The sequence below is a fragment of the Lepidothrix coronata genome, unplaced genomic scaffold, assembly GCF_001604755.1.
Source record: "Lepidothrix coronata isolate B3197 unplaced genomic scaffold, Lepidothrix_coronata-1.0 Scaffold36, whole genome shotgun sequence".
Lineage (NCBI taxonomy): Eukaryota > Metazoa > Chordata > Aves > Passeriformes > Pipridae > Lepidothrix > Lepidothrix coronata.
Genome location: NW_016690216.1, coordinates 910,526 through 922,775, shown reverse-complemented (window position 1 = coordinate 922,775; position 12,250 = coordinate 910,526). Strand labels below are relative to the sequence as shown.

The following is a 12,250-nucleotide window of genomic DNA, read 5'->3' as shown; positions in this document are numbered from 1 at the left end:
AGGTTTATTGCTACACTGTGGTGTAATGTACTCAACATAACTGCAGAACATGCTATGGTTCTACAATACACCATATTCTACAATTCAAATATCAACATGGTATTTGAAACAAAAGGAAAAAGGATATAATTGGAAATGTTCAAAATACTTGTTTGCCTTTGGAATGCATTCCCATTATAAACATTGAGATTTCCCTAAGAAGCAGAAGTTCTGAATTTCAACATATTTTTATTCTTCTGTGGCTGTGTCCTGCCTTTTATTTTCTCCTGGGCTAGAGCTGCAATCTGTGGGACCTGACCAGATACAGTCCATGTGTGGCTTCGTGCAGGAATGGTTTTATTTGGACAAGTGACATTTCTACTAGTCCATCAGACACCAATAACCAGTAGGCAAATACACTTGAGAAACCCTTATACAGTAATGGGAATGAGATAAAGTGAACAAATTGGAAAGAAATACCCTAAATGTTCATGCTGAATTGTAGCTATAAAACCAGAGAATAATTTGACATGAAGGGAGCAGAGTGTACCTGGAAAAATATCACTCTGTCTCTGGTAGAAATTTTTCTTACCTAAATCACGCTGAAAATCTGGCTCTTTTGTGGCTCTGGCATTTCTCAGATTTGAAATGTACTTTTGAAGGTAAGGCAGGAAAGTAATTCTCAGTCATTTGGGAAAAAAGAAGAAGAAACAGCTGCAGCAGCTTGTTACAGTTTTAGACTTAAATAGTGTGTTGATAGAAGAAAATCACTGGATGTCTTTGTGGTTATAATGGTGGAGTCGTCTGGTGGGAGAAAATCTTCATGGACCAAAGAACAACTATTTCTACCTTTATATGTCCTTGGGTTTTTTTTAAATATACCTAAAGCACCTCTTTTATGGTAACAGGGTTAGCAGACAGGGTGGTGTCTCCGAAATCTGACCACAAATCTCACCATGCCACTTCCCTAAATGCACTCTGCAGCAAGCTGGTTTTGGCACTGTCAAAAGGATGGTAATGAGAATTCCATCACCACTTTTCTTCCAGCTCCTTCCATTGGATTTCCTGCACTGAGGCAGAACACAGTGGGAAAGCCAAAAAAATACATAATATTGTGTCATCAATTACATCAGAGAAAAGAAGAAGAGCACAGCACTAGAGATCTGCTAATTTAGGGTGGCTGGGAAGTCCTGGGCAGTTGGGACACCTGCTGTTAAGTTCTCTGTCAGTGACACGGCTAAGTGTCCCATAGCGTAGTGAGAACACCTCTTTGGGGAGGCACTTGGGCAGGCAAACTGAGGACACCTCCCTGGGGGATGGGTCTGGGGTACCCCAGACTTGTGTGCTGGACCCAGTCAGTGCATGTTCGACGCTTACAGAATGACAGAGGAGCCCCAGTGGAACTGGGGCTGGAAGGCAAGTCTCCCTGCTCCCCAGGGAGTCTGGGGTCAGTTCTCCCACATCACACCACAGTGAGGATGTTTGAGTATAATTTTAAGGACGTATTCAAGCTTGCTTGAGCCCCAGAGGCTGGCTGAGCATAGAGGTGTCTGGCTGCAGAGAGGATTCAGCAATTCTCACTTGGGCTGGAGGTAGCGTTGGAAACCTCTAGGTCAAAACGTGGCTCAGCACAGCTGCTTGGAGATGCCTCCCTGTCACCCAGGGAATCCCAGCCTTCACTCTTTTGGGCCCCGGGAGGCCAAAGAATGGTCTGTGGTGCAGGTGAAGTCCATCATCGTGGTCTTGCACATACCGACAGAGTAGCTTTTGAAAGAGTAGCCCGTGATGGATGAAGGGACCCCCCCACACCCCCCCGAGGCTGCCAGCGTCAGGCAAAGGTAAACGTTGACACAGAGTTTCAGTTTTAGTTCCGTTTAATTTAGAATTTAGTACTTAAATTCAGAACCTTTAGAAAAGCCCGACAGCATCCCTCCCCGGACAGCCTCCTCCGCCCGGCGGACGCGGCTCCGCGGTGCTGTGGGTACCAGCCCGAGAGCACAAAGGCTGGCAGGGCCTGGGCGGGGCGGTGGGCGCTGGGCAAGGCAGGGGTCCCACCCGCGGGCAGCCCCTGCTCGTACCCCTCAGCGCGGCGATGGTGGAACAGTCGGGCTGGAGCGTTTTGCTGGCACGGCCCGGCGGCTGCGGCGGGCGCTCTCCGGACACTGCCGGGCCGGGGCCGGGGCTGAGGGCAGGTGTCCGGCTCCCCCTGCGCGGCTGCCCCCGCCGGGTCCTCACCGGGCTTGTCCCTTACCGGGACTTCCAATTATCGCTGAAGCTCAAGTCCTTAATTTTCTTGGCTGCAAACCCGGTAACGAATCGCTCAGACTTTGTTTTTCCACTGCTCCCGAGGCTTGATTTATTGTGTCTCTGTTATCGCACAATCGGGCTTCGTTCCAAATGTTATTCTGAGCTAATTCTATATCCCGGTATTTATTTTGACTGTCCCTTCTCATTAGCGTTACTGATTTTTATTCGCTCCCCGTTCCCTGTTAAATCCCCCTCTCTGCCCGCCCGGGCTCGCCTCATCCCGTTCGTGTTTCCATCCCGCGTTGGACCCACGCGTGTGGGTCGGGCCCCCGAGCGGTGCCTGGGCAGCCACGACCCCGCTCCCTCCGCGCGTCTCACTCGGGGGAACCCTCTCGGCCCCGGGAACCTCAGCGAGCCGGAGAAGCGGCGGCAGAGCGGGGAGGAAGGACTTGCTTTTAACAGGGCATCGCCCGCGCTCCCAGCCCAGAGATTAAATTTCTCTCCTCCAGCAAAACCGTTACTTTATCCTAAGAAAAACAGCGCGGACGGGGCGAGCGGCGGCGGGACCCGCACGGACCCGGGGCCGGGCCGGCGGAGGGAGGGGAGCGAGGGGAGCGTGGGGCGCTGCCGCCCCCCGACAGCTCCGTGATTGATGACCCACCCGCCCGGGAAGGGGCGGTCGCTGCCGCCCGGGCTGGCGGGGGGGGGAGCCCGGCGGCCAGGTGCGACCCAGCCCCGCCGCATCCACCGCCGCGACGGCTTATAAGCGGCGCCGCGGGGCCGGACGGGGCGCGACGCGACGGGACGGGACGGGAGAGGAGAAGGAACGGAGTGGAACGGGCTGCGCCGGGCTGTCTCGCTCCGCACTGGGCTGGAACGGTAAGTTCATCCCCGGGCCGGGCACTGCGAGGTCCTGCCAGGTCGCGGGGAGCCGGGTTCGCCCGGCGGGGTGCGGGACGGGGACGCAGCAGCCGCCGCGTCCCGCACCCCTGGGTGGCCGGCGAGGATCACCGCGAGGTCCTCGGTGAGCGCCGGTGCTACCCTCGCACATCGACAGGCAAGTTCCTATTTCCCTGCGCCAGAGAAAGGATTTTCCTTACCTGTTACCAGAGTTATGCAGAGGGCAAGGTCTTTTTAAAACCGATGCAAAATAATTCAGATTCACTATATTCCCCCCCACCCCCGAGGAACAACGGAAAAGTTTAACTGAGGTTTCCACCCGTTTCTTTTCAGCCTATGCGCTCTGCTCTGGCGTTTTCCATCTTTTCCTTGTCTGTGTGGGCAGGTTGCCTTCATTGCCGTTTCGTTCACATGGAATGTAAGACTAAAATAAGTGTCGTGCCGGTTGTTTTGGTAAAAGATTTTAAACCAATTATGTCTTTGTAATGTCATGTTAAAAAACAAATGCGTCTGCCCGCATTAGAAATACTGCACTAGAAATGCTTTAGAAACAATACAAATACTTTAACTTACTTTCACAGCCCCAGTTCTCTCTGCACATCAGGCGGCAAGTGGGTGTTTGCAAAAATTACCGGGACTGTTTAAGAAACAACCCTCTTTCTTGTAAAATTCTGAAGGGAAGATGACTGTTGCCCAGAGGCGTTTTATTTACTTTAGTTTTCAGCAGTATTTTTTGGATCATGAGGTTTTGGTGACTCCTGGGTTTGTGGTGAGCACAGCACCCAGAGTGTGTGTCCTGATCACACCGGGGAGAAGAGTGATGCTGCCCAGTCCCAGCGTGCAACAGAGGAGATCCTGGTGCAGGAATCACCGTGGTTTGGCTACACATATCCACACACCTACAGCAGATCCTGTGTTTCTGCGTAGCAGATTTTCACAGACCATTTGCTGTTTGTACTTGATGAGAAGTCTGACAGTGGAGAAATTTAATTCAGAGTGAAATCTCTGATTTCCACAGATGAAGCCTTTTACATTTTTTTAATATAGGCCTAGGATTTCATCTGATGTAGATGTGAATCTCCTAAAACAGAAACTCCTACTCCAAGGGAAACCCAAGGGGATGAGGTTTTTAGGTACATGCATTACTTTGTAGTATTGCAGTTCTAAATCTGGTTATACACCAGCACGGCGAAATCAAAACTGTGTGTAAACCAGCCTTAGTCATGTATTTCATCGGAGGAGCAGGTATTTTTACTAACTCAGTCTGTCCATATCCTTGGATATTCTGGACTTCTCCAGTAATCAGGGAAGACTTCCTTGTATCAGTGGGAATTAGATTGTATGGCAAATGAAAAGTCCTGCTAACAAACATAAACTTCTGCCAGTTTTCATGATTGTCTTAATGATTGTCTCGATGTCATCTCTGCAATGATAATTTTTTTAAAACTAAAATGCATCCAGATTTGATGTGCCTGACACAATGAGAAAACACCAAGAAAAAAGCACATAGGATTTTTTTTTATTTTAAGCTAGAGGCTAGGACCATTTTTCAGACCTTGCTCTAGACAAGCTCATGTAGTCTTAATGTGAGCTTTATTTTATATCAATCATAAATACTACAAGAAAAAAGAAGAGTGACATTTTTTCTCTTTGGTTTACAGCTACAATGTGCACAGAATATTTCACAAATAATTTCAGTCTAACCTGTACTGATATTGAAGAGACCATGACATGATAAAACTGTGAACCAGATTAACATCAAATGAATCACAATAGAACACCTGAAATAATACCAATGATAATATCTTATAAATACCATCAAAGTATTGCAAAAAAGATTGTTTAGAAACCTTTCCTTGTTTTTGCTAGAAATCTTTGACTTCAGAGTGTGCTTGAAATGCTTTGCAAAATCAAGACCCAATTCTTGTAAATTTAGATCTCCAGTCATTTATGTGCATCAATTTTATTTAAAATTTTAATATTACGTAGTTTTTTTATGAAATTAAAAGGTTTAATAACTTGTCCTTGCCCTTGTCTAGCCAGACTGTCACAGAAACACCTGAAAGCTGAAATCTGGGACTACCAGGAGGGCTGCTTGACTGAGGACAACAGGATCAGGTATTATTCCAGCTAAGAAGTGCTACACTTTGTGGAATATTGATCGAGGAACTGAATTAATTAAAAGATTGTGAGTTGTATTAGAGGCAGAACTGACTGACCAGCTTTTCTGAAAGCTGGGAAAAGACCTTGTGGACATTATTTTCAGCTTTGCTCAAAATAAGTTTTTTGTCACTGTTTTCAAAAGGTTCTCTTGTCCTGCAATGGCTATAATAGAGGTTAAAAGATTCTTTTGAAATTCGAAAATGTAGATGAAAAAAAGCACAGAAATTATTTTAGTAACATTAGGGGTGGGACGACAGGAAAAGTCAGTTCCTGATCCTTTAAAATTATGGACCAAATTTTGCCTTTCAAAAACTGAGTCTGCACTCTGTGGCTCCACTTATTGCTGCATCTGAAAATGATATTTTTCTTTCTGTAATCCATGAAGCACTGATCACCTGTGAGACTGTTGATAAAATGATTGCAGCTAAACAGAAAATATATAAATAGTTCCACATCCCAAACCGTACGAAGAATATGTTTTAAAAATTGCATTTAGCCTAATTTTTAGTAATTTGTAAACGGAAACCACTGTGTCAGTGCTGCTGAGTGGTGCCTGTTGGATTTTCTCAAAAGCCATTTCTGGGCTACGAGTAACAAAAAATTTGCTCAGTGTAATACTTTCAAAAAAAATTATTAAATCCCAATCATTGAAGAGTTTAACTTCTCTGCCTGTGTGAAATCAAATTTGTAAGCAGCCAGTAGAAAAGCAGCTCGCACAGCTGCATCCCAGCTTTTCCTGGCACAGGCAGCGCTTGCATTTCTGATCATCTTTGTTTTTAGAGAGTTTCGGCGCAGTGTAGCAGCTGCCCTTAGAGATGCTTTTCTTGCTTGCAGGACCCTCCCTGCCAGGGAAGTCACCAATGGACTGTGGACACTTAGCTGGCAGCAGCGAGGAGATCTCCAGCCCGGGCGTAGAGCCCGATTCCCTGCTGCCTTCTGCTGCCGGCGGCAATTCCTGCCCTCCCTTGGTGGGTGGGCAGCGGGCTGGGGCACCCCCGGGCCGACCTGCGGCCGCCAACGCCGCTCGGGAGCGCAGCCGGGTCCAGACCCTGCGCCACGCCTTCCTCGAGCTGCAGAAGACTCTCCCCTCGGTGCCGCCCGACACCAAGCTCTCCAAGCTGGATGTGCTCCTTCTGGCCACCACCTATATCGCGCACCTCACTCGCAGCCTGCAGGATGAGGAGGAGTCACCGGGAGAGGGCTTGGGCACCCTCCGAGGGGATGGATACCTCCACCCTGTCAAGGTAGGAGAGCTGAGCAGCAGCTGCCACCTTCTGTCAGTGAAGAAGGACATTGGCCTTAGATACGTAGACGAAACTAAAGATTTCAAACTCATGTGTTGTTGGTAGAGGTAATACATGAAAATCCTGCCTGGACCAACCATTGTGCTTAGGTGCTAGAGGCCTGATGGAAATATTTTGGAGCTTTGTCCCTCCGGCTTCAGGGACTTTGCACCAAAATATCAAATATAATGTAGGTCCAAACCTAGTGGGACTTGGTCCTTTGGAATTGAAGGCAGAGGGCAGCACCAGAGAAGTACTGGCACCTCCTTGTTCCCCACATGGAAACCTTGGTGGTCTCCCACCAGACCCACTGGATTCTGCTGGTAGCCTGTGTTTGTGGTGAGGTGATGCACGGTCCCGCAGCAGTGACCCCAGCCACGGCTGAGCCTGCTCTTCTTCTCCTGCCGAGGCAGCCACAGTATGGAAGGTGGCAATAATTACCAGCCATGTGTTAATTCCTTCCATAAAAGTGCTTTTATGAAGCATTTATTTTGTCTAGTTGGTATATAGTCTTCCCTTCGTCAAAAAAATCACAGTGATACAGAAGTAATGAGAAAGGGGAACTGCTCTTGGAGAGGGCCTGGGGCTGGAAACTGTTTCCAAATGCATTGCTCACTGACTGATGGGGCTCAAATACCACGGGATATTTTCTTTGGCGCTGGTCACAAGGAATGACTTAGAGTGCTGAGGTGTTTTCTTTTCTTTTTTTCTTTTTTTTTTTTTTTAAGAGTCTGAATTCAGAATGATTTAATTAAGTTAAATTTGTGAAGTAATCTCTAATTTCTATAAAGTGCCTAATTCACAGGGAGTTCCTTGTTCACAGTGTTGGTTGCTGTAAAAAGCATGATGTGAACGCAGGCTTCTGGGGCCATTTAAATGATTAGCAGGCTCATTAAGAAAGCAAAACCTCTACATCAATTAGAAGATGGTTATAATTTAAGTAAAAAAATATTATTATGTATTTCAAAATAAGTTCAAAATAGCTTCTGTTAGTTTCCTCAGTCACAGTGAAAGGCCACAGGTACATTTTGTCAGCTGCCGACCACTAATGGCAGAAAAATACTCTTAAATAGCTGCTACAGCAGTTAAGTGATCCAGATGCACATTTCCCAAGCTACTGGAATAAAGCAATATTGGATTCACTTAAGCAATTATTTTTAAAAATTTTATTTATCTCTCATTTAAATGCATCTAGTTTTGAGATTCTATCAGCCTAACCAATATTTCTACTATTCCTGGTGGTAAGTGTATTTTTTTAGTTGGCACTGGATGAAAGTGTCACAAACAAATCCTAGCAGGTGCTTCAAAAACCCCAAAGTGCAGGTTATGAGACAACCTGTACAGATAAAGACTTTAACTGCATTGATATACCAAGTACAGTAAATGCAATTAGTGAGAAAAGTAAAATATTCAAGTACAGTGGTGTGTACACCAAATGAAAAAATATAATTAATGACTAAACTCAGATGTCTCATTGGTGACAAACCCATAACATCATACTTGAAATAAAATTACTAAATGAGATCGTACAGTCTTTCCAAGTCAGAATATGCTGCTGCTTTAGTCTTTAAATAAAAGACCTCAGAGGTAACTGCAGTATTAAGCTTCTCTTACCCAGAGGTGCAGGACCGTTTGCAGTAAATAATTTGCTGGGGTTAAGAAACTCAAGATGTCAGAGTAAGTTTTTAACACCAGGGTAATTGATGATTCCAAAAATCAGTGAGTGGAAAGATTAATTGTCGCATCTGAAATAGCTGAACAAGAAGCTGCCAGTGTTGCCAAGGAGCAACCACATTCAATTCCCTTTACCACACAGTTTTTAGCAGCCCCTGTGCTGTGGTCAGTGTTGTGGGAGTTGGCACAGATGGGTGTGCACATAGGGCTGCAATCCCCGCAGGTGCAGGTGTATCCCCATAGTATCCCTGGTGCCTTGAAAAGGAATGTTTTGTTTTACTCTAACAGAACATCCACAACACGAACTGTGTGAGGATGACTGACCAGCACAGGCTGCTCCTGTCTGCTGGATCACAGCGGGGCTGGGGGCTGTGCCTTGAGATTAATTACCAAAGCAAATATTCAGGCTGAGGCTTCCTTACCAAGCTCCTAATATTTTCCAACAAATGACAAAACGGGAAATGTCTGGTGATAGCAACAATTTCCTATTTTCTCGTACTGTGATTCCATCAACACTTTTCCATCAGCTGTGCTGAGAACTGCAGTCAGAGTGCAAAGCTCCCAGGTATCTCAGCTCTGTGCTTGTCTCCTCTCTTACAGAAGTGGCCCATGCGTTCCAGGTTATACATTGGAGCCACAGGACAGTTTCTGACTCACTCGGCACAAGGAGACAGCGCAAACCATGGGGAAACATCAACAACTTCACAAATCTAATCTCCCTTCTTGCTTTTAAAAAAATTGTTATTTATTACACCTTATATATATATTTAAGTTAAAAAATAATATCTATAGACAAACTATAATTCCTGAAATACTGTTTGTGGAGGAGAATGAATTGATTCTTAAATGTAATTAATACCTCATTAAGTTAACGTGATGCATTTCTATCAGAGGACATTGCTGGGATCTGAATGACGAGATCTGGAGGCGGCAACTGCAGCCACCAACATGAGCAGCAGCCCAAAGGCAGAGCTGCCAGCAGAGTAGATATCCTTGTTCCCTCTGGGACAAGTGCTGAGGAAAAGAGGAGAGAAGGAGCAGTGATACTGACCAAGTAGAGAGCAAAGAGGCTTGGGTGACAGGCAAAGGGCAAGTCTAGAAATAGCAGTTGCAATCCCACATGAACCTTCTCCACTGCTTAAAGCCGGTGGCAGAAATCCCCCTGACCACAGCCATCAGGTCAGAGCTTTACCCTTCAGATAATCCTACATGTGTGTAGCTATTGCTGGAAATGTGGATGCATGTTCACCTCAAGTAAAAATGTAATGAAACCTGTGTTGCACACAGCGCTGTATGTGGCAGCTGCGTGTTGGGCACTGCTTGTACCCATCCATTGGATTGTGCTGCATGTTATGGGGTTTAATGTGTGTTTGTCACCCTGGCAACAGCTATGTGTCTGCTCACAATACCATGGCTTTCAGTGGGTTCACATATTGATGCAAATGAGCCCAAAGCGCTGGCTTGTTCATAGCACACTTGTTCACTTAAATATCTTCTATATTTAGGCAAGAAAAGTTGAAACTATATGCACATATGTCATCTGATGTATCTGTTCTGTAAAACGCTGTACTTCTCATATGGTTTGTTATTGCTGAGGTAAACATTTTATTAAATATTATTCAATGAACATTATATATTTTCTCAGTTCCAAAATCTGTATCAGTTTCTCATTGTACAGGACTGATAGTTTCTAATAGTAATATTCTGCGTTTATAGATGCTGTCTTCTTTCTGAGGGCTTTACAGTTTAAATTTAAAAATGACATTTAGGAAAACAAAAATACTAGCCAGACCAGCTTTCATAAAAAAAGTATGGTAAAATCTGGAGCTCTCCAGCACCCCGGCAGCGTTCTGAGCTTTTAAGAAGACTGTTCTTTTAAATGGTAAACATACTTTTAATATCTTTAATACATTCAATATATATATTTATTTTAGGCATATTATTTACAATTGTAAGTTGTTTGTTAAAAGATGATTATTACACAGCCAGAGCTACATGCAATACAAAAGGTACGGCATTTCGTGAACAAATTAAGTGCAAAGGGGCAGTTTTGCATAGAAAAGAATCTGCTCAGAGGAATGTCTGACTTTCAAGAACTGTACGTACTTTCCATAGTAGTAAAAAGTGGGTTAGCACTACCTCTTGTTAGTGGGACAGCTGTTTGTACTTGGAGTTATTAACAGGGAGATGTGAAGGAGTGGCAAAGGGGGTGATAATTAAGATGAAGGTGTGAGAGGACAGTGAGGGATTCCAGGAGGATTACACCCTGCACAAGATGAGGGTGTAAAACACAGATTGCGCTTCAGAAGCACAGAGAATTCAAACCAGTTTTGTATGTCACTGAGATGTAAAGGAATGCATCAGGCCAGGGGAAGAAGGGCAAGTGAAATCTCAGCCGGCAGTCCATGTCCAACCTGAGCTGCTCTGTGCAGCAACCATCTGATAGTAAAAACAAGTTGTGGATGAATTGTGCACAATAGACTGGTGTGGGGAGAACACAAAGAGGGATGATGTTTTTCATCAGCTGCATGTGCTTACCTAGCCCAGAGGTGCTGGTTACTTCATAGGCTCTTAAATAATACACCTGGAAGGGACAGAATTCAAGAAAAAAAAAAAAAAAGACAGCTCCTTCTTCCTTTAAATGTAATTGAAAGATTCTCACTGCTTATCCATGAAGTAGAGGTTCAGTTTGGGTATGAGGAAGAATTTCTTCACAGAAAGGTTGTTAAGCATTGGAACGGGCTGCCCAGGGAGGTGGTGGAGTCACCATTCCTAGAGGTGTTCGAGAAAAGACTGGACATGCCACTTAGTGCCATGGTCTACTTGACAAGGTGGTGATCGGTCAAAGGTTGGACTCAGTCTTTTCTGACCTGTGATTAAGCATGGAAAATTGACAATAGTAAAGGTCAAAAACATGGAAAGTTAAGAATGGATGGCACAGAGAACACATCTTTACTCTGACACTTATCACCGAGTTGCAAGATCAGTATCAGTTTCTCATGGTACATGATAATACTCTGAATTTATAGATGCTGTCTTCTTTCTGAAGACTTCAGTTTAAATTTTAAAATGACATCTAGGAAAAAAAAAAGGAAAACAAAAATACTAGCCAGAGCAACTTTCACTAAAAACATACGGTAAAATCTGGAGCTCTCCACCACCCCTGCAGTATTCACAATGGAGTATTTACAATGCTCAGAAGACAGCCAGAGGATCGGAGCAGCAAACATTGTAGCTACTTTGTACCCACAACATTTGCAGAAATTGTGGCCACATCCGTAGGACCTTACCAGCATTTTATAGACTTATTAAAAGCCAATAGGAATATGCAGAATTACAGCAGCAGTTTTTCATTTGAGAAGAGCTCCCCATACTTATGAGTTGGGATTTTTTTTTTTTTTTCACTGAGACATATTCTGCATTAGAATTTTATTCCTTTCCTTCCAGAACCAAGACACCAGGCAAGGCAACCCACTCCCTTCGACCAATACGAGAGCTCTTGTCTACCACCAATTTACACACCAGGATCACAACAGAGCCCCTAAGCCTGTTCGTTTAAAACATGTTTGGTTCTAATGTTACACTTCCTAGGAGCAGTTAATATCCTCGTATGCTGAAATACAGGAGTTTGGCATTTAGCACTGGCAATATGCAAGGCCTTAGGAATAAAAGTGTACAATGTTTACACATTGCTATCAAAAGGTGGCATTTTTCATGGAGTAACCTAAAAGACCTCGGTTATTGTCAGCACAGCCCTTCCCTCTGAGGGATGGGGAAGGCGAACTTCCCATGGCCACACGCAAACACCCTGCCCGTATAAAGCCGGCTGCGCAGGGACCTGTTTTTCCTAGTGCTCGCGGCTGTAACTCCAGCACCGTGCCCTGCGGTCACGCATTGCTCTTCCTCAACACGCAGAACCCGCCACTCACAGCTTTTCCCCTTTTCCCTGTGCGCGCGCAGCCGGAAAGCGCCGCGCGCCTGTCCCGCCCCCGCCGCGCGGAGTA

At 45.2% G+C, this 12,250-nt stretch overlaps 1 protein-coding gene across 2 annotated transcripts; it reads left to right on the top strand.

Moving 5' to 3' along the window:
- Nucleotides 1-3,031: 3,031 nt before the first annotated feature.
- TCF24 (transcription factor 24) lies at nt 3,032-9,816 on the top strand. 2 transcript variants are annotated; one of them, XM_017812406.1, is made up of 4 exons: nt 3,032-3,105; nt 5,170-5,244; nt 6,124-6,533; nt 8,847-9,816. In XM_017812406.1, the coding sequence occupies exons 3-4, from the start codon at nt 6,150-6,152 to the stop codon at nt 8,958-8,960; spliced, it is 498 nt and encodes a 165-aa protein (XP_017667895.1). In that variant the 5' UTR covers nt 3,032-3,105; nt 5,170-5,244; nt 6,124-6,149; the 3' UTR covers nt 8,961-9,816. The 2 variants fall into 2 exon arrangements, with proteins under 2 accessions (XP_017667895.1, XP_017667896.1); XM_017812407.1 differs by having other exon boundaries at nt 5,166-5,244.
- Nucleotides 9,817-12,250: the final 2,434 nt, after the last annotated feature.

Excerpts from the sequence above, each read along its gene's own strand:
- TCF24 (XM_017812406.1), top strand. The coding sequence starts at position 6,150 with ATGGACTGTGGACACTTAGCTGGCAGCAGCGAGGAGATCTCCAGCCCG. Across the intron at positions 6,534-8,846 it reads GATACCTCCACCCTGTCAAG|AAGTGGCCCATGCGTTCCAG; the intron begins GTAGGAGAGCTG and ends CCTCTCTTACAG.